This window comes from Xylocopa sonorina, chromosome 15 (assembly GCF_050948175.1).
Source record: "Xylocopa sonorina isolate GNS202 chromosome 15, iyXylSono1_principal, whole genome shotgun sequence".
NCBI lineage: Eukaryota > Metazoa > Arthropoda > Insecta > Hymenoptera > Apidae > Xylocopa > Xylocopa sonorina.
The window spans coordinates 4672747-4697190 of record NC_135207.1 but is presented as its reverse complement, the minus strand read 5'-3'; the positions used below and the strand labels follow the sequence as shown (position 1 = coordinate 4697190).

The following is a 24444-nucleotide window of genomic DNA, read 5'->3' as shown; positions in this document are numbered from 1 at the left end:
GAACGATCTCGTGGGATGAGGAGAGAGAGAGACTTAAACGCTCTCGCGTGTCCCGTCGTTAGGAGACCGATTCCTGTCGCATGCTTCGTCAAGGATTTTAGCCACGGCTTGACATACTTCATTGGCATTCCGACACGTATCTCTCTCTTTCGACTGATAGCTTAAACGCACTGCCATCGAGTGCTTGCGTTTGGTTTTCTCGATCAGGCTTGACCAGGTTTCGTGTGAAGGTGGCTAGCGATAAATGGAAAACGAAGAAAGCCCATCGCAATGGCAACTGAAGGAAGCACATGCGTCGCTAAAAATAAAAAAACATATGTATACCCTCCACCACTGTTCGTGTTTCCAACGCAATTTAAGCCTGGAAACAATTATCCTCGCAGAGTTCCGTTTTAATCGTGACACGAGTATGCAAAGCAAATAATCTTCCAATTAAACGCGTGGCGCCTGTTCGCCCGTGCCAAAAATAAACTATCTGGACCAATCGATCGAGCCCTGCGCGCAACAAAATCCACGAACAGATAGCAGGCTGAAAATAAAATCCCAGTTTTGCGAACGCGAGAACCTATTCGATTCTTGTTGCCGACGTTAGGGCGGTATCGTGGTGATTATCGTGGTGGTAACGTTACAGCGTCGAATCCAACTTCGGGTATCGCAATATTCGTAAACGGATCGTTTCCTGGGCATATAGCTTCCTCGTGGGGATGAAGTATGTCAGTCATGAACAGGACGGATGGGATCGTTGATCGAGGGTGAAGAAATCAATACCGTGAGAAGAAGGTGCTGCTAGATCGACGATGCAAGAAAAATGTCGGTGACGAGAGACAGGCCTTGGTGTTTGTGCATTTTTCGTTACGACGTATCTCGTGGTCGGTCCAATCTTCGTATGACCGAACGGTAGTCGATGGAAGGGTGCACCTTGCCGCGGATGCACTCTTCCGGTGCAAGAAAAAGAGAGAAAGAAAGAATAAGAGAAAAGGTGTGATGAAAAGGATGTTGTTGCTCTTTTCGTTCGGAATACGTGCTCTGTCCGGCCTGTATCATGATGGCTCTTCGAGGATTGCTTAAATGAGTTCTCTGTCCACATTCGCACGAATTCCCCTGAATATATAGATATATATATTATATATATATCTGTAAATTGCCACTCAAGCCACGTAGACTTCACCTAAATCCTATAATCTAACGCAGGCACATACACGAAGATGCAGGAAGGTCGGAGAGTGCTCGATGGGATGCGACGTCGCCGGGAATTTCCAATTTATTTTCACCCGTGTCTCCTTTCGCTCGAAAGGGCCGCGTTTCCCAGAGATTCTGTTTCTCGCGTCGTTGTTACCGTGGCACGCGTGTTCGAACTGCTTTCCGTGCTCGAATTTATGGCGTTGAACGTGGCGGCTGTGCGTTGCGAGCCGATCGAGCGCGTCTGACTCTCAGCGAACTATTCTACTGCCTCCGTCGAGAGTGAATTTTAATGGGATATTTTATTGGCCCGTCCTCGGACGGTTCTATCTCGAATGCGAGATTCTCTATAAAGTTGTATTCCACATTTGACTAGCATTTCCTTTTTTCTTCACGCTCGGAAAATCCTAACAGCAATTTTCGTCCCCGCGATCGAGCGTCATTTTCAACTTCCAAGCAGCTTCTATGGCGTTTCTCTTGCGTTCCACGGCGACGTCGCATCCGAGATCAGGCTACGGGCTGGGTTGTACACAGCTACGGACGTGAACGACGTTCTTGGGAACGACTACGACTGTTCTAACAGACGAATTTACATGAGGTATGCGATAGAACATGGTGGCGGCGGTGCTCGCGGAACAGCGACGGCAGTGACGATACAAATATTTGCTACGGTGACTGGTGGTAGCGGAATGGCGACAGTATATAGAATGCTACGAGAACAAGCGCTGTTCTGAGCACTGCTATGGGTAAACCGTCCAAAAGCTCGCGTTTCGTTCCGTTCAGCATTAATATTTCCAACTCCAAAACGAATCGCGACACTAAAAGATTTTCATATACTTTATCTGATACAAATTAGCGGTTGACGAACGTAACACGCTTGTCTCGCTCGCGATGACAACCAACACAGCAAACCAATGTTGATCGATGACCAAAAGTACGAGTAATGAAGTGTCAAAGCGCTGGTTCTCGACGAAAGTAGAAATTTCGTTTCGTTTAATCTCGATGGCCAATTGACCAGAGCTTTTGGACGCTTCGCGTGACAGAACGGTGCAAGGACACGCGTGCACGGTACACAGAGTGGTGCCGCGCGAGCATGAAACGGGAGGTATACGTGCGCGTAGTTTTGCGTGCTGGTGAACGCGCCGGTACAAGTGCCTAAGACATTGGGCGATGTTCGTGTGTTTGTATACCTCTGGAACGTGTGCTGTTCGTGTTTGAACGTGACTCTTTTCACGAGACCGGAAGCGTCGCGTATTGAAAGAAACAGGGGGGTGGCTGGAAGGATGGAAGGTCGATCATTTCGACCTGTCGTTTTTTTCTCCCGTCGTTCGAGGGAGAGGCGAGAAGCACCGAAAATTCCCGACGATAGAGGGGAGTCGATTACAGCTCCTACGTCGACGACAGAAACGCAAGGTGTTCCACGTCTGAACGCAGTCCGTGTGTCGGTTAGCTTCAACTCAACATACCGTACCTGGTACACGTTTCGTCTGGCTTTCTCCCGTGGATAATTCAGGCCAAGATGGATAGAAGTTTTCGTGCGAGATTCGTGCGCAATCGAGCCGGAGGTGTACGCGAGATCCGATCACTCGTCACATCTTCGCGACCTGCCGCTGCGCAGCCCAGAGTTCAGACGATGCCTTTTTCCGTGCAATCTCGCATGCGATTTCGAGGCATGCGACTTGTCCGTCGTATTTTCAGGCGTGTGCGCACCGTCGAATACCTCCTCTTGCCCCTGACTGCATGCGTTTTTCCCTTGCACGGAAAGAGGCAGCGCCTGAACGTAGACTCAACGCGTTGCTGGACGTTCCAATTAGTGAAATCGCGATTCGTTTGTATCTCGTTGAACGCGCACGGTTGGTCGCGAAAATGTCGGTGGTCGATATGCAGCAGTCGGTTTACGTTCGATTTCCTACTGGGTTTTGGTGTGCGACAAGTCTGCTTTTCGCGACAGCTCGTTCTTTCGTTGGAAAGTTGTTCGATTTCCCTTTCCATGGGGTCGACACGTATCGGCGTTAACGGCACGGGACGTGAATAATAATAATAATACGTAATTCGGTGGGGGTTGGGGGATGGGGGGTGGTAGTGGCGGCTGCGAGGGGAGCTGAAGCGTGAAATGACGCGGGGCAAGAGAATTGAAGCCACTGGCAGCGCAATTATAGTAACTCTCTACTTGTGCAAGCAAACTACGTTACAACAGTGGGCAGCGATTTCAAGATCAATTGAGAAAGAAAGAGAAAAAAAGAACCAACAACAAATGAAAAACAAAAACCAAGAATAGAACAGAACGGATGAGAAAAAGAAATAGTATAACAATGTCGATCCCGGTTTCGTAATATGCAATGTGTGCACGCGCATCTCTGTGTCGCGAGATGCGTGTACCTACAGATGGCCTCGCGATATAGACGAACGATACATGATATGTACATATACGTTTGATGAGCGTGACAATAATATATCGTCGATCAGAGTGATAGTGATACATATATATATAGAGAGAGAGAATAATAATAATTTATATATATGTATATGAATATGCCGACATGGGTAGAAATAGCTTAAGGACCTGCTTCTGGGCCATCGACTGCATCTGCTGGAACATGATCCTTTCCTCCTCTTTTCCTGGAACAGCAGAAAGCAACGAGAAGCTCTTGGGAGGTCTGCTCGGTGTCCACATTTTCGAACGGTCTCTGTCTGCGTTTTACACGATTTAACATCAATTTTTACAGGTCTCTTTGTATGATTCTCTTCGAGATTTTCGTGTGGGGGGGAGCGTGATAACATTTTTCTTTTTTTTTTTTTTTTTGCTTAACTTTCGCCGTTTCGTGAACATTACAAAGGTGAGTTTGCTTTTACTTCAACAGTTCTTCCGTGATGGCAGATTTTCGTTATACTTAGACAATGCACGCGTCGCGCATTGTCGCATGCTACCGCGCGGTGTCAGTGCCATTTTTCGGTGTCTTGTTGCTTAAAGTTGCAGTCAATGATCGGATGATGTCTAATTGTACATTAGAAGATCGTCAGAATAGAAACGAATAGATTCTCGATTATTTAAACTGTTTGATTGATCGGAACACTTGTCGATGATGAACTATACAGCCCTCCATTGGGTCACTCCATAAGTATTATTCTATCAGATATCTCGCTTGCATGAGAATCTTTCTACGTGTTTATAAAAAGTTTCTTGTTATTCGAATTAAAGAATTCTTGTAAAACTTTGTTGCAGAAACTTCGTCTTAATAACATCCCTGGCGCTTTTTTCAAACTTGTTCTCCGCAAACTTTACAAATAGTTTTTGCAACACCGCCAGTTGCATTGCTTTCTGTTTCAAGCTCAAAAAGCATATTATGAGATTTTGTTCAGCACTAAAGTATGGTCCGAGCACTGGTGCTTGATTTGGATTAAGAAATCTACGGTCGCACGAATATTCATGGAAGAACGTTTCGAGTGTACGTGGAATTTCTGAATATACCATGGCGTTTGTTCGTACGCGAAGACAAACGCGGCGTTACTTATGGAATGACCCAGTATCTCGGTCAGAGCGAAAGCAGAGAGTATTTTCGTGCGTCCAGCACGACGTCGCGGAAATAAGTTTGCCTACGTCCTCGGCAGAGAGCGGCTTCCGCGATCCAGTTGCGAACGTGCACACGCCGACAATTACCGGTGGCTACGACGAGAACTTTCGTTCGTGATTATTACCTCCCACGAGTGGGCACGGATAATTGGAGAAAAGTAACCGCAGAGAATAGCAAGCGAGGAAAATTCGGCGGCACCTGAGCGGTTTACCGCTTTATCCTGGTCTACGCGCGACCCTCTTTACGATTATTATAGCTGCGAGGCCGTTTCCGCGGCGCGTAATTTCCGCGGGCCTCTGTTTTCCACGAAATTGGAGAGCCCAGCGAGCGCTGGGGACGCTTTAAATTCACGCAGAAACTCACCGGCGTCGTGTTTGCACGGCTTGCACGCGGCTAAAAAGGCTTTCTGGGATTCTGATTAATCGTTAAATTCAGTTTTATAGAGGCTAGAGAAGCTGTTTCATCCAGTCGCGGTAAACTCTATCGATCGTGTCGAGGTTCGCTTAATAGTAGGATCTGTTTTGCATTTTCTCTAAGGAGTTACGTAATGCTGCTAAATGAAAGAGGTCTCTGTCTGCTAGAATGTTATCTATGTTATGCACGAAGATAAATAGTTCTGCGGAATGCTCACACATACTTTTTACTAGGAGATGAAATAGTTTAACGATGGATATATACTGCATGATCACAGAAATGAAGTGCAATGGTGAACGTTCATTTTCCGTCACTTTCGTTTCAGAATTACTTCTAACTCTAGGGCGATTCTATGTCGCTTGGACGTTTACAACGACATCGGCTCTATCCAGTTTTTTTTAAAGAAGCTACAACAGCGTTTACATCAATTTTTCGTTTCTCACTTCAGTTCTGTCCTCGCAGAAATTGCCTTGAATGCCACTGTTGCATGAACGAGACGTTAATTAGTAAAAATGACGGTGATTGTGTAGGAAAGTAGGATTTGAATGGAACGCCTCACCCATCCCCTTGTTTTGGAGCATCTCGAGCAGCTTCTTGATGCTTTCATCCCGTGCTTGCAGGGTCTGCTTCTGCGTCTCTATTCTCAATTCCAGTTCCTGTAATGCACAAGAAAAAAAGAATAAAATTTAGTTTAAATATGTTTCAGCCAACTTCTCGAGATGTAAACTTCGCGAGTTTCAAGCGAAAGAATTGCTTTCTAAAACAACCACTAGTAAGATGTTGTGTAACTTCTGCTTTAGTTTTAGTTGAAAAAGAAGAGGAAACTAAAATGCTCAACAAACTAAACGTGACGCTGGCCAGTTAAATTTTCACTGAAAATGACAATCTAAAATAACTCTTTAATCAGCTCTTTTATTAACCGCCGCGTTATTACTGTAATTGAAACACGCGAAGGCCGCGATTGTTCTTCCTTATTCAGCATCGGATTCGAGGGAATGAAAGAGATGAAAAAGGGAAGTGAATCGCGAATTGTTTCACCGGGAAATGCTCGATTTGTGTTACGTTGCCAGCAGATAGTGGCGGTGCTTGCGCCTGTATAACGAATTTAGACCGCCCCTTTGACGACACCAACGTAATTAGCCCGGAATTAGACACCCGCTGGTTTTCCCTCTTCCTTTTCTAGCCGACATCGTCGCTGGAAAACATAATCGACTTCCCTCTCGATCCTCTTTCATCAAATTCGCGTAGCCTATCTTTTTCTATACTCAAAACCCTCGCAAATATCCTTTTGACAATATAAATATAAAAATTATTCATTATTAAAGAAGCATGAACAATTATTCCACGTTCTAGCAGATTCAAAATCTAAATTCAAGCTTGTTACGTGTTATCCATTGAGTCGATGATCTAACGGATGAGTCACAATACAATATAACTTAACCGATTTGAACTGGATCAGTTTACGTAATGGAAGACCACTGATTCTGTCTGCAAACAACGATTTCTAATGCTGAGAACGACTGAGGCTACGCGTCTAACACGTTCTAACTAGAACAAGTTACAAATATTCCTACAAGAACGAACGTAGAACAAAAAGGTGCGACGAGAGAAGCGAATAAACGATAACGATCGACGTACCCTCGCGATTAATTCCAAAGCGTTCACGCTCGAGGAACAATCTGGCCATCGGCCCTTGGTCGCTCGTTCCCCCTTTCATTAAAAAGCGAGAACCATCAACCTCGGGTTAAATGGACTTTCGCAGCGCGGAAGCTGCGCTGTCTCAAAGCGCGGCTGAAAATAAATGCGCCCGTTCAATGTTAAACGGTCTAAGTTCAATAAACGAAAGCTATCGGTGTGAGCTTGCGCTCGAAATACACCAAGGCTCAGACACGCGTTGCCCCCCTTCTCGATCCCCGTCTACGCAGCATCCAGCTCGCGAATCGAAATTGAATTCGAACAAAAATCCATCGCCACCCCGATGCGCGTTCCTCCATCTAATTTACTTCAACGCCGTACGAGCGCATCCTCCTGGGATCTATCTCTCAACCGTTCAATTCCCTCGCCTCTATTTCGCCAGGAACGCGGAGGACTGAAAGACGCGCAGCGACGATCGTTCGCAGGAGCAAGCGTCCAACGACGCTGAATCTTCGTCGACGTATCGTTAGCGACAGACGCGTTATCCTCCTTCGTCAATTTCGCACGGATCGAACGAGGGAAGATCGCTGAGGAGGGAGCAGACGAGCTAAAAAGGGAGAAACGAGAGGAAAATCGTTGGAGACATCATCGTCCCGATGGCGATATCGCGCTATCGATCGCAACTGGCGCAACCCTCAGACGAGATGGTCGCTGCTTACGCGAGATACGACGCCGGATGTTAGGAGGGGACGATGGACCCTGGGCACGATCGGCGTATTCGATAATAAAGGCTACGGGGACGTGGCCAGAAAAGCGGCGGTGCATAATTTGGCCACTGGCCAAAGGCGACCAGTTGCTTCTAGTGCGTTGCACGTTTGACCTGTCCGCGCGACCATTTGGCCAAGGAACATGGCCGCTAATTCGTCTGGTGGAGTCTTCTCGGTTCGACGATGAGTTCTTCCAATTTTACGCGGACGGTTTCTCTTTGTCGCGCGGAAATCGATGGATTTTGCCTCGAAAGAGACGTTTCGACTTTACCACCAGAGAGACTGTCCGCGAGGGGTGTTCCTTTGTGCGAACGGGGATGATTCTGCGGCGGGGCGACGAGTCGATACCGACGATTTGCCTCCGAGCGAAATGTGGTCAAGGTAAACGCGGTCTTAAGGGGTCCATTTACATATATATGAGCCGAGGTATGCATTTAGCCAGAGTTCCGTGTCAGTGCGAGCATATTCATTTAAATGCAGCAGGATCGTAACGAGATTGACGCAATTTTGCGGAACTGAACGGATATGTCGTGTAGATTTGCAAAGTCATCGTAAAAACCACTAATCTGCAATTAATTAAAGTAGCAGCATTGCACGCATAACTTCTTGTACGCTGACGATAACTCGTACGAGGAAATGATACATATTCAATAGACCACGAGTAACAGATAGAGAGGGGTGATATAGATAAGGGTTGGTAAAATTCGCGGCAGCCTTCGAAATTGAATAAACGATCGCATTGAAACGCGTTCGAATGAATATTCAGGATCGCATTAGACAAAGGGCATCGAGACGATCGTGGGACCCGGTGTAATCAACGTTTTGACAGGAAATAAGTGATTTAGCGGCCGGTTCGTTCGCCTAATCTCCCCTGGGGTGCGGTTTGACAAGCGCCCAGGCATCATGCGGACAACCGAAATAGACAAGAGGGTTTAGGTGTTGTTCGAGGTAAACGACCGATCGTCTGCCAACGGTCCGCGATGCTTCCGGAAATCTTGGCAACGGCTATCAGCTTCCCGCAATAACTCCGTTAAGCCCAAGCTAGCTACCCAGTGGCGCCGAAAACGCGATCCAACGCGTCCCTCCCCGCGACGCTGGATCAATAAACGCCACTGGACTACGCGTTCTATCCTGGCTGAAATTAGATCGTCCGGAGATTAACGACAGTTCAGCAACTTGGAAAGAGTCTGAAGCTGGGCTCCATAAATCTTAAAGAACATCAAACAGAGAGATTCTGCGAATTTTCTATTAGGGGAGGGGGGCTGAGCAAACTTGAGGATCGCGATGCTGTTCAGCGAGGAAAACCACGCATATCGCGTGTTATCGTTCGCTCGCAGAGCAGAACTTGCTAGACGCGAGTTGTTTCCAAGGTATTGGACGCGATTCAAATCATTATACCCAGTGTGTTTCCTTTAAATGGATGGAAGAATAATCGTACGTGAAAAGCGCACGATTCGGATAATGGCAGATATTGGACCTCGCAGATTGTGCGCAGTGGTACACAGAGGGCCAGTAACGGGAGAAACGAGGTCGTACGGTTAAAGGATGCCCGTAGGTTTTGAAATTCGCGAGCTGGGCTCCTCCGCCTTTGCTCCCGTTTCTCGCCTCCTCTACCTTTTATTCGCGATTATAATGATCCCCCCAGTAGTGAACGCCATTCATCCGGCGAATTCCAATCCGAACGAAAGCCAACGACGACCTTTTCTTCTCGCGAAATTCATTATTTTCGCCGGGGCAGACGCTTGGCGAGCTTGGGGTCGCGACCAATCTTCTCTTTACGCATTGTCAGACGACATCTCGCTGAGGAATCTCCTGGACAGAGGCGGGTGTACAATTTTCTGATTCGAGTAAACGAGCAAGTTCAGGGTTACGTATCGTATCGTGGAAAAGGCGCGACTGGAAACGCGAAACCGGCAGGTTCGTTTCGTTTTTAACATTATACCGTTCGTGCTCGCGATACGAAAAGGAACTGGAGCGGGAAGGATAGATAAGGTGCCATTTTCGGTGCGACGTTGAATACGGAGTCTCGCGGCTTGAAAAATTGCCGGTCATTTTTTTCATTAGACGCTGACAGGCTTACCTTGATAGTGTCGCGAAGTATGGCGATCTCCCGCGTCAGATGCTCGTTCTCGTTGTACAAAACTTCCATTTGTTGCTGGATCTCGACGCTCGGCCCCCGCATCCGCATTCTCAGCTCCTCTTCCAGTTGGCGAACCATCATACTTTGTTTCTGTAACAGGGAACAAACGAAACGTTTCAAAGACCGTTTGCGTTCTGGTTATCTGTTTGATAGCTAGGAACGGAAAAGGGGAAAGCGTGTACAGTTTCAGAATCGGGAATGAGTGTACGTTTCGCAAAAATGGAATTCGATATTTACGTTGCATCTTGCGGAGGACCAGATTGGTTTGTGCACGAGTCGCACGCGTAAGAGTTTTCGAACAAATCTCGTGTCTTCGGAATGTTTACCCATTTTTTACCATTACCGTGGTTATCTCGCGGCTGCGATCGCAGTGGGACGTGATTCGCTGCTCTGGGTGTTAAAATTATAAAGCAGAGATCGTTCTATTTCCCAACGATTTGCATACACGGAATTATAAAGGAGTCAACTTTTTCTTTAGACTAAAATAATTGTACATTCGTGCCACGTGAAACTACGTCGAGTATGAAGCTGATAAGCGGGTCGATGGAAACGTGTCGCGAGCGAAAAGTTCGCAATTTTTTTCCGCAACACTGTGTCCGCTGTTTCAATTTAAAATAAATACTCGAGCTTCCTACAGGTTGGAACGGAACTCGTAGCACGATAAAATCAAACAGTATTTATTATTAAATAAAACACCATAAACTATTTTTATAATCAATATGCATATTCCGCATAAATAAAAAGACAAATAAGAAAATGTCTCTATATTTACAATGGCCTGAAGACAATTTCAAAAAGCACTCAAACACCTTGCAAAATAAATTCAAAAGTATGGAGAGAACGAAAGGAACAATATTCCTTGTTTTCTTACGATTTGTAGTCACCCAAAAAGCATACTCATTCAACGAATAAATTAGGCATTCGAGTGCACCGTCCGCGAGTCGTTTCTTCTACCAAGTTTCAACAACATTGAAAAGTATCTCCTGGTTCTCGTTTCGAGGGTTCGATGGTATCAGTTTGTGAGACGTGGTTGGCATAAATTCGCCCTGTTTGCCGAAAGAACGGCACGAGACGGACAAAATAAGATTGTCTGCATCGGTGGAACGGGTTAGACGGTGGGAAAATCGGCCGATTACGGTCTGAGAGGGTGGTATCGGTGTCTGGAAAGAGCTTTTTCCGGGAGCGTGCAAAACACTCGGGCAAAGTTAATATTTCTAAGGGAAGTTCGATCGTCTCGCGCGTACCCTTCGGATTCGCGTCTCGAGAAAGCTTTTACGCCACATCCGGCGCGCTTCCACCCCCATTTCCTTTCCCGTCTCCCTCTGGAATCTTCCATAGAATCTTCCATAGAATTCCCCTGTTCGCGCACTCCTTTATATAACCTTTTCGAGGTTGTACATTTTTCAGAGATATTTTAATTCTAAATTACGCGTATATCTTTTCTGAAGGGGTGTTCCTTTCTGAAAGCACTCTGCGCGGAGTGTCTTATAATTTTCTTTATGGAAGTTCTCATCATCTCTCAGCACGTTTACGTAACTGTTTTGTATTTGGTTTACCTCTTTATTCGTACAACCTTACTGCCCCTTCCCTGTTCTCTGTTAGTTTTTGACAAATTGTTAGCGCTCGTTGAATTTCTTCGTCCCTGCCCTCAGCAGGCGGCCGTGTCTTCTGCTTGAACCTCTCATTCAACTACGCTTTCGTGAATATTGTCCTAAGGCCTTCGTCTAGCTCGTTAGGCATCGTTAATGACGACAACGCGACGGCAGTCGGACAAAGGAAACAGACTGACGAAAAAGACGCCCTGCGAACCGGATGATTACGATACTCCATGTTTCGGCATGCACATCACGGCTGTACAACAAAATGCCAAGTCATTTCGAGCGCGCCATCCGAGTCTCTGACTAATCGTCGAATAACTACCCCGTCCAGCGACGAATTTAAACGAGCGATAAAAATGTACGCGCGAGCCAGGCTGAGACGCAAGGGTCAAGTCGATTAACACCACTTTACGTGAATTTTCCAAGTTCAGTACCCAGGGGGATATGATTAATACGTGCTTCCTTTAATTAACTTCGTATCAAACGATTAACTTCCACGACGTTGATCCGTTCGTCGTATGGCTCGCTTTTGCTCGTCTTCGTTTAGCTTGTTTAATATTCCAACTCTACGACCTTTGCAGCTAAAAATATCTTATCGACGTTGAATAGTCCATTTCGATAATCTCGGGGTCATTAGAAATACAAATACCAAGTAGGGCGCCTTTGGAAATTTTGTCAAATGAAATTAGTATCTTTGTTGCGAGATTGGCGATCAAAAATGATCTTTACATGTACGCACAAAGGATGAAACTAATTTAGAGGTTGGTCAGCAAAAAGTTGTAGCTGGGGTGCGAAGCGCGTCATCGAGGGACGTTCAGGTGTAAGGGTGAGAACGCAATTTCAGTTTTTCTCCTACGCGTTAACAAAGTTCGCGCCGCGTCGCCGCGGAGCCAAAGGCCACGCTGGGGACGATGCTCGACCGGAAGCGGAGCCGTTCAATAGCGACGATCGACCTGATTTCGCGTACGAGCAAGCAACGACGTGCCACGGAGGGTGTGTAGGTCGAGAGGTCCTCCCCGCCGGCTCGTGACGTCAGTCACCCCCATAACGAAATCAGACCACCAAGCCATGACCGAATTCCCCCTTTCGCTCTTACCCTACTTCCCACACGTTGCCCCGATTCCTCTGTTCTACCATCATTTATCCGATCCTTGCATCGCATTTATCGCCCCAATTTTCATTGCTAATCGTTATTCCATCGACAAGCCTTAGCTCCTCTGCCACCTCTTTGACACGCTAATCTAAGAGCTGTGATAAAGTACCAAATACCTCTACGTGTACTCTGTTTCTTAGAGTTCCAGTATATAATAAAATAATCTTAGAAAAGTTATCAAACCTTGAACTGTCACATTTTATACTATAAATAGGTATGTTTCACTGTATTTGTAAGGTCGTGCCACGCTTGTACGTATTATTATACGATTATCAAACAGCAGGGAATAATAGTACGCGAGTATACGATTTCGACGATCAGATCGGTAACCGAAACTGAGGAATTACGTTTCCAAGTGGACGCGAGGGAAAAACGATCCGTCGCGGTACCCTCGAGGTAGCCACGATCGCTCTGCGCGTCGATGTGTACAGGGTGTCGCATGTTCTGGTTTCGAAACGATTAGCCCTCGATTAACCCTCGACGCTCGGGGAACCCGATCTCCCTCTCCCTGGGTTCTCTCACGGGTGCGATCGGTATCGTCCATCGACACAGTTTACTCTGGCTATATCGAGCGGTGCAACGAGACCGTCGGAGGAACGAAGATGAAGCGGGGGTTTAAAGTTTAAACGAAGCCCCTCTTAAGACGAGATCCTATTAACGATCGCGTAAATCCTATCTCACCGTGGCGTTCCTCCTTACGCCGCGTGTAGCCCTCGTCGCGGAAACAACCGATCCCGTCCACGGTCTTGGAATGTTAATGCGGCAACGGCCACCTGCCAAAACGGTCAACTCGTTCCACGACGGAAAATAGACACCAACTGTTCTGATTAATAGAGATGAGCAACGAGCACTGTCTTTCTTTAAAAACGAGAGAAACTGTTGCGATACGATCTGAGAAAGATCTTCCGAATCGCTTATCGTTCGCGTATTATAATAAATTTCTGCATTTCCCATTCACTGGATTTTTTTTTATAGGATTTAACATCTATCTCACGTATGTTATATAAATCAGATTGTTTGGAAATTAATAGGATTCCTCTCGTTTAACGTAAATGCACGCGTAACGAAGAATTATACGCAATAAATAAATTAGTTAAAAACTGTACAAGGCTTGAATGTTGTATCACGTAACAGAGAGTAATAATCTTGTTACGGAAAACTTCTTTTCCCTAATTTCATTGACTTTTGGAGGATCTATTTACGCTAGACTTCGCGAGGCTAAACGTCACACTGTGGAAAGCAAGAGGCTCGGCTTCAGGTTGCATGATCGTAAAATTCTTATGCCTCTAATCAAGGCACTTCTGGCAGCGTCACATCGCTATAAATTTCTGTGTCATAAAAAACAGAAAGCTCAAGAAAGGAGGTTGTTCGAAAAAGGCTTTCACGAGGCCAGCGCCACGCGATAACGAGCTTCCAAGAAGCAAACACGAAATGGGTCGCAAAACGTGGCGTGTTTTTTTTTTTTTTTTATCAAGCAACAGAGCTTTACCGGCAACTCTTTGATTTTTCCAGGGTCGTTGCACGATAAATCGATCTCTTCCGCCTCTCCCGCTGGCTCGTGCGTGTTAAATATTTTTCCACCCCCTTTTTATGACACACCGCCCTCGTAAATAGCTCGGAATTAGACATGCGCGCACGTGCCACCAGCGTAATTCGTTTGCATTATCGTAATTGTTAACTGACAAAGGTATACAACACAGGAAGCCTGGCGACGGTGTTTCCTTTTTTCGTGGCCATAAAACGTGATAAAGCACGGCCGAAACGGACCTCTGGCCATTCGCGCGGTAACGTGAATTTATCGCCGGATAAATCAAGGGAAAGTAGAGCTTATCGTGTTTTTACAATCGCGGACAAATTTTGTGGAACGCTTCGAAAGAGGCCTCGAACGGTTCGCAGCAGTGGAACAAAGTATCGGGGCCTGGTATCGTTTGATCGTAAATAAAAGATAATCAAATCGAGCGATCGCATCGCAGAAGCCCGCTGGTACCCTTTTGGCCAGTCTTATAAATTATGCAGGCAATCCGTCTTGTTTCGTACCGGGCAGAGTATTCGTCGTAGCCGCCTCCTCGTTTCGTATCATCCTCTTCTCTCTCCTCTTTTATCCTCGCGACTATAAAATTCCCCGGGTGTAACGATGTGACGCGTGCAGAAATCGATGACGTCAAACGCGAAGGACAACGGGGCGAAACGTAAAACTGCACCGTCGGGTCCCGGCGATGTAAATTTCCCTGACCTAAATCCGGCGATTTTCTCTGACCCCATTCCGAATTCGTATGTGGGTCGTCACCGTGTCCCATTTTAAACCGGCCATTATAATACTGATACCAGCATTAGCGACATCCTGTCGATCGATTCGTCTGTCCTCGCGGAAAAGTCGCGAAGCCTTTACCCGGTTTTTTCTTTTTTTTTTTGACAATAACTCGCAGACACATCGCTCGATCCGTCCTCAGCAAATATAGAGTCCTTAAATATTATACCCTGGGGTAAAAGTCGGAATCGTTTTCTGATTTGCATCTATATGGAATCCCGTCGCGGTCTTTTTATCATCCTCGCATCAATTTGTAATTTCTCAGGCTACTTTATATCTCATTTTTGTTATTTTCACCGGAGCGTGAATTATCGGGACGCATTATTCATGCCCCACTTTAGTCGATAATATATTTTCCAAATAAATTTTTCACGTGTCATAACTCGCGAGTTTCATGGGCTTGTGCCTTAAGGGGTTAATACTGTATGCATAACGTAGTTGCCTCCATTTTGGTAGCTTTTTTATCAAATAGCTGTGCGCAAAATGACGCAATTTTAACATAACTTTTCCATGCTTTTTTTTTATCTGTGATGAAAATTTGGTGACGTCCATTGCTTTTAAAGGGAACATTATCAAGGCTTATGATGTCGAGAGTTTCAAAGAAAGTCTGAGCATGCGACAGTCTTTATATCGATATTAGAAAGGAAGGAGTCATTAAGAATGGAAGGGTACGATTGGTACAACAATGAATTGTTCTTGCGTGCGACATACTGTGGGATCTAGAGGGTGAGAGCACGGTGGCCTTGAGGGTTGCATGGTTCCCTTAGTAATGACCAATACACGGAGGAAAAAAAATTTTTATGGGGCTGGCGGGGAGAAATCGATGCGTAAACGTATGGAGAAGGGATGAAACTCGACGTAAGTTACGCGTTTGCGTGAAAAACTCAAGGTGTACGCCTTTGTCTGTGAATAAGTCGTCTCTTAAAAATAATCATCTACTTTTACATATCTTCACTCTTCGTTTTCCTAGTGTAACAAACAATTAGTTAAGAAAGCAGCGTAAACCTCAGAGTCGTAAAACTCGATGCTTGAGAGAGCGTAAAACTGTCTTGCAAGAGATGCTTGCAACCAAAGTGGCGAGTAGAATCGTGTGTTCGATTTTATTCGAGCTTTCAAGAAGATGAGAGATTGCGAACCAAGATTTACGTTATCGCAAACCGTTTGCTGTAAAACTAATCATCCTCCAACATCTTTCTCCCCTCTCAAGATTTGTTCAATCTATCTCTTCGTTTCTTCTTGTCAGATTTCTGATTCGTTGATAATTCATTGTTACTGTTACATCTTGACCTTTCCTTTCCATAGAAATCCAAGAAAAAAATTACCAAACCAGACGAGACTCGAAGGCTGAATACTGGAAGCTGGTAGAGGCATTGAAAATTGCTGTTGCCAGAAACACAATCGAATTGGCGTATGAGAATCTGATGATTCTCAATCCTCGTGGTTTCTGCATGTGAAAGCTCGGCTTTATTCGAGGACTGGGGGCAACGAGGGGATCATGAACCAGTCTTAACGGTAAGATAACCACGTCACGAAAGGAACGACCAGCGTTTCGTGCCAGAGGAAACTGCCTTTACGGCGACCTCGCCTGGCAAAGCTCGCTCCTAGCCGGAAGATCGATCTAAGGTACGACGACCCCGAGAAACCAGAGACTGGTTTCTACGTTTGCGTTGTAATATCGGGTTCCGCGGTGCGTGGTGGCCTGGCGATTCGTGTAATTAAGGAAAGGTAAACCGGGGGTAGTTTTTGTTCCGTTAATTCTACGTTGCTAAATCAATTCTGGGATAAAGAAACTTCTGGTCTCTCTTAAATACTACTTCAAGTCTCGTGGAATCAGATTAAGAATAGCCTGAGCAATATCTGCGTTAATTCATGCTAAGAATGAACGATATCTGTTAAGTACACGTACCCAGCGGCTAAAAGAAGAAGATTCTGCGAAGAGTAGTTTCTGAGTGAACATCAGAATACAAAAAAATGGACTCGCTTTGGAACCAGATATAAGAATAGCTAATTAAAAACTAAATGCATTACACAGAATCTAATTGAGCGGTTGTTAAAATCCGCAGAAATCGCGTAAGATAAAAAAATGGCAGATCTAACGACAAGCGAAACGAACGATCGTGGTAAGAGAAAACTGATGTTCATTCATAAAAAAAAAAAATTCAACTGAGGAACAGAGATGGTTTCCAGTTGCAGAAGTCTCGGAAACTTCTGCTAACGGGGCTTTTAACGATCCATCGAGGCGAACCTTAGACGATCGTGGCCCGTTCCGCCGTGAAAAAGTCTTCCATCAAAGTCTCTGTTGGCCTCTGCAACCCGCCGCCGCCCCTCGATCTCCTCTCCCCTTTTTGTCGAAGTCAACGAAGCTGGTGGTATCGATCGACCGTGACGGCCTTTGTCGTTCGCGTGTCCTGAAATCCGTTTCGGTTCAGACGAGCCCACCGGGTGTTCCAGCCGAGGACAGACGGGCGAAGGCAGCGAAACACTCATCCGGCTTGGGGACCATCCGGAAACCCAGACGTCCTCCGAGGTATTCGAGCAATTAAAGTGGCCCCAAGTCGTGACTTCGTCAGACGCTGCACAACGTGACGTGACGGAAGTATATTCTACTTTCGAGTTAGTTTGACTCGAGTCTTGAGTTGTTTGGTGCATTTTGTTCTCGACTTTGTGGTGTTCCTGGTTGATCCACGATGGGATTTTGGGAATTGTTCGATGCAAACTTAATTGGTGTTGGATGATTGTTCTTGGTTCAAGGGTTGCGCCCTTGGGTACTTTTATATATGCGTAACAATGTGAGATATTACGCTTGGTGCGCCGTGACGCTAATCTGAACGTGTATGAAACGCTTTGGGGTGAGATCACGACGAAACAAGGGTGATCACGTTAAGCGGGGTGAAATTGCACTGCTCGTTTCGAGTGGAACGCAACGTTGAGACAGTGGAACAGCTGTCAAATAGTCAGCGAGATATTCACGTTCCGCGGATGGCTTCGTTAATCGCGAAAGACAATTATTTCGAGAGGGGCTGGCCGTGTTTAACGAAGCACCCTCTCGTTTAATTCCATTTAGTTTTGTTAGAGTAGATCAACGCAGAGATTATCTCCGCCATCGGGGCGAGCCGATTCGATGAATTAAAGAAGCATTTCAGTTACCCCCGTCAGTGTCGTGTTTCCTAGTATACAGTGACTTCGAACACGTAATGCTCTTCGAAGTTGCCTTCACGCTGTTCAAACTTTAATTACTAACCGGGTCGCATAATAATTTTCTTAAATGGAAATTGGAATTCCAATTTTCACGATGAACGATCAACCCCAAATGGATCTCCATCTCATTTTCCTGACTGTTTCCACCTTCCCACCGGAGACCAAGGATCTAGTTGCTCGTAAACATTAAATTAAAGAATTCCTCGGGGTGCCGAACAATTTCTAACCTGTCAGCGGGGCTCGCGAATGAAATTTTCACGAGGGAAGTATCTCGACCTCGAAAATAGACGCGATTGTCCTCAATTTTCCGTCGACTGGTGGGATTAACTCTGCTGATACGGTATCGAAGGTGATTCACGATAAATTTTGCCACCCAGACGGTAGAAAGAACTAAAGATGTTTCCCAAAAATAGCACACGCTTCGACCATGGCATAAATCTCGTGATGGAGCATGAGATGAGCCTTGAAGTCAATACTTTTGGAGGATGTTACTCGCTAGATTTTTATTAAGAGAGGTGGTGCATCCAGAAGAAAATACTCCTGTTAAGGCCTATTAAAGATTCCTACGAATAGCATCCTAGCTTATTATTATATAAATCACTATAACGACTCCTTAACACCCCTAACTTTCAGCCAATTTCATCCCTTAAGTGTCGAAAAATAAGAAAAGAAATAAGTTTTAAAAAATCGGTGGTTAAATAGATAGGTTTGCTTGGCAAAGAACGAACGCGAGCCTCGGGACGCTGTATTACTCGCGTTTGACGAAGTAGACGCGACGAGGATCGGTGAAAGGGCGCATCAGGGTGGGAAACGATGGAACAGGGAAATAGGGTGTTTCGCGGAGCCAGTGGCGAGGTAGAGGGGCGGTCAAAAAAGAGCGTTGGCGAGAGGAGGAGAGAAACAGGGTCACGTAAAAATGGGGGAAGACTTCTTCCTTGGGCGAGAAGGGCGGGAGAATCGTGTGTGGGCAAGAAGAAAAACGAAAAGGGAAGCAAGAATGAGCGCAAGGGGTGGCGCCAGGGGGGTGAGAAAAACGGAGAAGGGGACGTGGCGAGGAAGCAAGAGAAACCGAGGGAAGACAGAGACGGTCGAGTGAAGTGGGAGGAAAGGTGTGAGATAAAGTAGGTGAACGATACTACGGGTCGGATGAAAGGAAACGAGGGGGAAAAAAGGATGGAGAATGGCGTAGGAAGGCAGAGAGTACGATAGGCTCTGTTGGAGTTCGGAAGAGAGAAAATAAGAGGAGGGCAGAGCGAAGTATGAGAAGGATGGAGGAAGCCAAAGAGCCTGAAGGAAAGAGAGAGAGACGTCGGGGGAAAACGAGGGAGAATAACAACGGGAAAGAGCGAGCGAGAGAAAGAGAGACAGAGCAGGTAGGAGTTAGTTCCTGTCGCTCGATAACGCCTCTGCTTCTGCTCCGTCATCATCCTCTCTTTCCCTGCCACCCTCATTCTAGTTCATTTAGATTCCGTATCTCTTTCTTCGTTCGCCTCGTTGAGTCTTAATATCCATGAACAATTACTATTGAGTATTATTCGTTAAACAAATTTGCAAATTGACAAAGCAATCGATTCCTCCTTTGTATAGTAACACATTTCACGTGTGAATTTCTCGTTCACGCTTCTGTAGTTACACGCTACCTCTCGTTTAATATAATTTTATTCGTGCGAAAGTAAAAAGGATGCGACCGTTTAGGCGAGCGGTCGAGGAAACAAACGAGGAGCAAACACGCACCGATGGTCCGTTTTATCTCCGATCCGGAGGGTGGTAGGCTGACCAGAGCAGCCGTGGGGCCGAAATCGTCGTTTCGCGGCTACAGCCGAGAAATGGCGGCCATGCATCACGCGTGGCAACGGTAATTATGTTGCTCGATGGAAAATGGTGTGGCCTGAAACTGTATCTGGCCCGTCGATCGTGACTGGCCCGAGCAAAAATCGCGTTCGTGCAGATCGACCGATACACCAGGCGAATCGCGCTTATCGCACCGGGTCTGATATCCCGTCTGTGTGTGTTCCGGTATCGTGCATCCGATCGTACGAGATCCGAGTACAATCGCTGGTCAAACGATACTTACTGCCGGCGATTTATACTCGAGTGTTAAAGGAGCGTTGCGCGAGGCAACGCGACTTCGAGTTTTCGATGAAAATTCCTACGGAAACCCTTTCGACTGGTGGTAACCCTTTAGACTCTGTTGACTCAGCTGCTGGGACGCTCATACATATTACACTTTCTAACTCCATTGTGCTCCGATATGGAGGCGTGCCTAGTATGCATTACAATGCAAAATGTGCAGCGTAGGAAAGTGGATGGTCGATGTTTTGAAAAAATGTTTAGAGCGCGAGGGGTTCATTTGACGCTGAAACGCTGTACTTCCAAGCAGAACCTTCATCACCTGCTATAAATTGTTTATCTCTCGCTGGCGACATTTTTAATATATCAGCACAATATATATCCTCTGGTCTAGAATGTTTCCAATCATAATCCACATCTGCTGTAATTTAAATGCAAATATTAAAACGGCAAGCAGCACAGCGCGGCATATTTACGACAAAGATATACGTGTATTACATGTGAATTTTAAAATTGTAAAATTTTACGCTTTTTAAAATAGCGTTACGCATTCCCCTGCGCAAAGCTGAAAGGCTTCTCCTCCATCGTTTCCACGTAACCAGTCGTGTTGCAAGACTATCGCGCGGGGGTGTGCGGCTCATAAATTTTTCCGCGCCAACTTTTAATTTCAGTCGACACTACTTTTTCGTCATCGCACGTACGTCACGCTTGGTTTGCATTGGTGCAACGTTCCCCGTTTGTTTTATTTCTTTCCACTGCCCCTAACTATTGTCACGTATTTAGTTCGGCTATTCAACGCGCTGGCCGAAAAAACAATATTTGCTCTTTCCGAGTGTTGCCGTAAAACATTTCCTACGATTTCGCTGAAAGCGAGCAAACATAGGTTCTTCGCGGCGAATCGATCGGGCGGGTCGTTCAAACATCGAACGAAATCGTTCGACGATCGTAGTCACAATGACCGGAATGGCTCCGTTCCGAGGCAGAAACAACCCCGTCCGCCCCCTGTCCGTGGAATTGAACGACGTTCGCGTTATCGGAAAAAAGCCAAACTCATGAATCGCGCAAAGGCTGTCGCGACCTCGCGAATGGTAGTGAAAAAAAAAAACTGGGAACCAGCTGCGACTCCGACTATCTTATCGCGCCACATGTTGGCCCTTCGTTTCGTCTATCTGTTGTCGAAGAGAAGAAGATGGAAGGGACTGAGCGGAACAAGGATTGCCGATCGAACGTGGGACGCATCGTGCGGTTGTCGGACCAGGAAAAACAAATATCAAACGTTCCTGAATGTTAGCGAAGCGATTAATCTTCGACGATAATCTTAAACGATCGAATCCCACGCTCGTACGTCCCTAAATGCTATTTTAAAGCTCGAAACGTTCCAAATTGATACGTCGAACGTTAAATCGAGCGAGCAGCGAAGAAAAATGGTGGCTACGTTTGTTATCGAGCTGCTGGCATGTTGTCAAGCATTAAGCTCGATGCATTTGCATCGTACCAACCCCCTTATCGGGTCTGAATCGACCGCGAGGGGCACTGAAAACGGAGAAAGGGCGAAGGAGGGATAGGAAAAAATGAGTAGAAATGCATCAAGTCCACGCGACAGATCGGGACGGCTCCGCATCGATTTTAGACACGAGCCTCCGATAGCTGACATACACGGAAATAGCTTCTGGGGGTCATCCCATTAAGTAATCTGACATAGATTACCGAATCGATATCGAGGATTAATCCGAACCGCCGTTGTATCACCGCTTTGGTCGTAGTTATCTTTTCGTGGCATTAACTGCGAAAACATTCGAAGATCGGAAATAGATCGGTGACTCTAAATATACTCGAGTGCTCACTATTCCAGGCGCTCTTATATTTCCCTCTAATTGAACGGCCGAGTGGAACAGTGTACTTACCCGGTTTCCACGCGAAACAACTTTCTACCGTGCTAAACTATACAGCCGCTTCTGAATTAGTTGATATCGAGTTACTGTAGAATTAATACTACAACTACAGATTTTCCAACCTAATATTCCATACGAACGTAAATTCATTCGAGCAGTAGTTTCACTCGTCCAACCTCTAAAGATTACAAGTTTCTCTTTTCGTGATCAATGATTTCACTTTATATTTCCACTCATTACACACCCGCCATTGCCTCTACTCGCTTCTACTTTACAAATTTCCAAACCGTATATCTTTCACGCTAGCTTGCCTCGATATTACATTATATGGTCTAAAGTTTTGAACGCAGCAATAATACAGAAAAAAGTATAATTATTCGAGTGATTGTTGGTTAAGAATTTTTTAATTCTTCCATTCAACTTTTCATATCTAAGTTCAACGACAGTGGTTCTCCTCGAGCAGTATCGAAGAAGGTTTTAGAACGATAGATGTACGAGGGCTTCCAGCGTTCAGAAATTTATTTGAACTCGACAGCTGTTTGTCAGGGAACCGGTAATAATAATTTCGATGCACGTCTGAGACCGGGAACCTCCAAGGGACGACAAATGTCTAAGCAAGCCACCGCGAGCTCTGGCCGTGTACAAATAACGGAGACTGACGCGCTAGAAGTCACTTCCTCATTAAACCTGCAGCTACCGCGCACATGCCTTCAAAGCATGATTTATAGAGGGTTACCCGGGATGACACGTACTCGGTACGGAAAGATTATGCACGTCGGCCCCGCGGAATGAATTTACCCTGGCTACAATTGAAAACGACCGTACATAGAAGCACAATGCCCGTGTACGTATATTCGAGCGTAATTCGGTGCCGTTACGAAACGCTGGAGTAACAAAGTTCCTCAAAATTCTACAGACACAATTTGTTACAAAATATTAATATAACATTGCAATAAAATATTAGAAAGTCCCCTAAACTTTTGCGAAATTCAATGACGAGATGAAGCATTAAAATAACAAAATCTTCCAGGCAGTAGGTATTAGGGTCTCTTCGTTCGAAGAATATTGCGTTCTACCGATATTCCGTGCTGGAAATTTGCTGCGTCAGGTGGTGAAACACAGTTTAAGGGAATGTTCCGAGTTTCACTCGGAAAGAGAGCACCCCGTTACGCGGCGATACTGCGAACGGTTTATCGATAAGGTATCGACGGTACGAGTACGAGTAGCTCGGGAAGGTTTTTTGCCCCAAGTCATACTTTTCCATCGTGGCCATTAAGAACAGACGCGGGTTACAAGGTGATCGCGTTAGCGTGGAAATGAAAGTTGTAACGACTGGTAAACGCGATTAAACGGCGGGTAAGCAACGTTATCGGTAGGAATAACAGCGGTAGGCGAGGGAGCGCGAGGGTCTTGGGCCGGGTCGATCGATTCATTTTCGAAGACCACGAGAGACACGTTTACTCTGTAACCCCGTGGAACAATGCGGTCGTGCCATAGTTAGACCGCGTGGCATAGGTTCTCGCTAATAATCCGCCTCGATATATTTAGGCCGATCGATATAGACGGACGTGTGCGCCGCACTTTACGCGGTCCTCCACGACACTCTCGCGAGCGGCTCTACCCTCTGCGCGCGAGGGGATGATTGTTTTGCCCTGGTGAAACTTGCGATATTGTTCTTTCAACTATTAACTTCCTGCATACGCGCGATGCCTCCATCTTTGCGTCAGAGTTTCCCAGGTAGAAAGAAGGTATTTTTATAGTCAAGCATTTTTTAGAATTCGCCATTAGAAGTGTTTCGCAAATTGGAATTAATATTGTTCGGTTCCGCGAGAAGTTTGATCGGTTCAGTGGATGCTGTTCTGCCAACAGCGTACGGTGGATTTCTATTAAAAGTGGAGGCTGGGGAAACGGTGGTTATTTTGAGAGAAGAGAATTCTAAGAGCACAATGGTTCGCGGGTCTTAAAGCAATCGCTTAAACCACGCGAAAGGGGTAAACGCGGACTAAGGAGCGTAAAAATGGCACAGCAGTTTCCGCGCTGCGAGTAGGGCCACCTAATTCAGACTTAGAGACAAAAATAATTCGGGTTTCTGGGTTATCGATTCCAGAAAAGGGGGAGCCGCATTCTGGAGCGCTTTTTCCTGTCAAATTATTCCCATTAAACTGTTCGCATTCGTTATTTCTACCATATTCTCTTCTATGGAATTTAAGAGTCTGCTCGCGTGTACAAATGTGTCGTTCCATTGCGAGTTCACTGCGATTTCACTGCTGTCATAGGCGACCAATAAAAGATTGAAATCAGCGACGACGTCGATCGAGGATATAACCGAGGACATTACCTCCGCAGAAGGAATTACCGTTGCGAGAAAAAGGGACAAGAACGATTTAGCGAGCACGATAATGTTCCCAGAGCGAATTTCCATTTCCAGACGATATTGTCTCGCGTACGCCCTGGCAAAGGCTACGAAATCCCTCCGGTATTCAATTCGTGCGAGCCGACGACATAGGGGTCGCTGGTA

General features: G+C 45.9%; 1 protein-coding gene across 3 annotated transcripts in view; it reads right to left on the bottom strand.

Moving 5' to 3' along the window:
• The window catches only part of Brp (ELKS/RAB6-interacting/CAST family member bruchpilot), a 59919-nt gene that overhangs the window by 29009 nt on the left and 6466 nt on the right, over positions 1-24444 (bottom strand). For 2 of the 3 annotated variants that reach the window (XM_076906891.1, XM_076906893.1), the window contains exons 2-4: positions 9648-9797; positions 5725-5821; positions 3743-3870 (exon numbers count right to left, since the gene is read on the bottom strand). In XM_076906891.1, the coding sequence (XP_076763006.1) occupies positions 3743-3870; positions 5725-5821; positions 9648-9797 (375 nt within the window). The remainder of the gene's footprint in view (positions 1-3742; positions 3871-5724; positions 5822-9647; positions 9798-24444) is intronic. The other variant, XM_076906894.1, reaches the window with a different exon arrangement.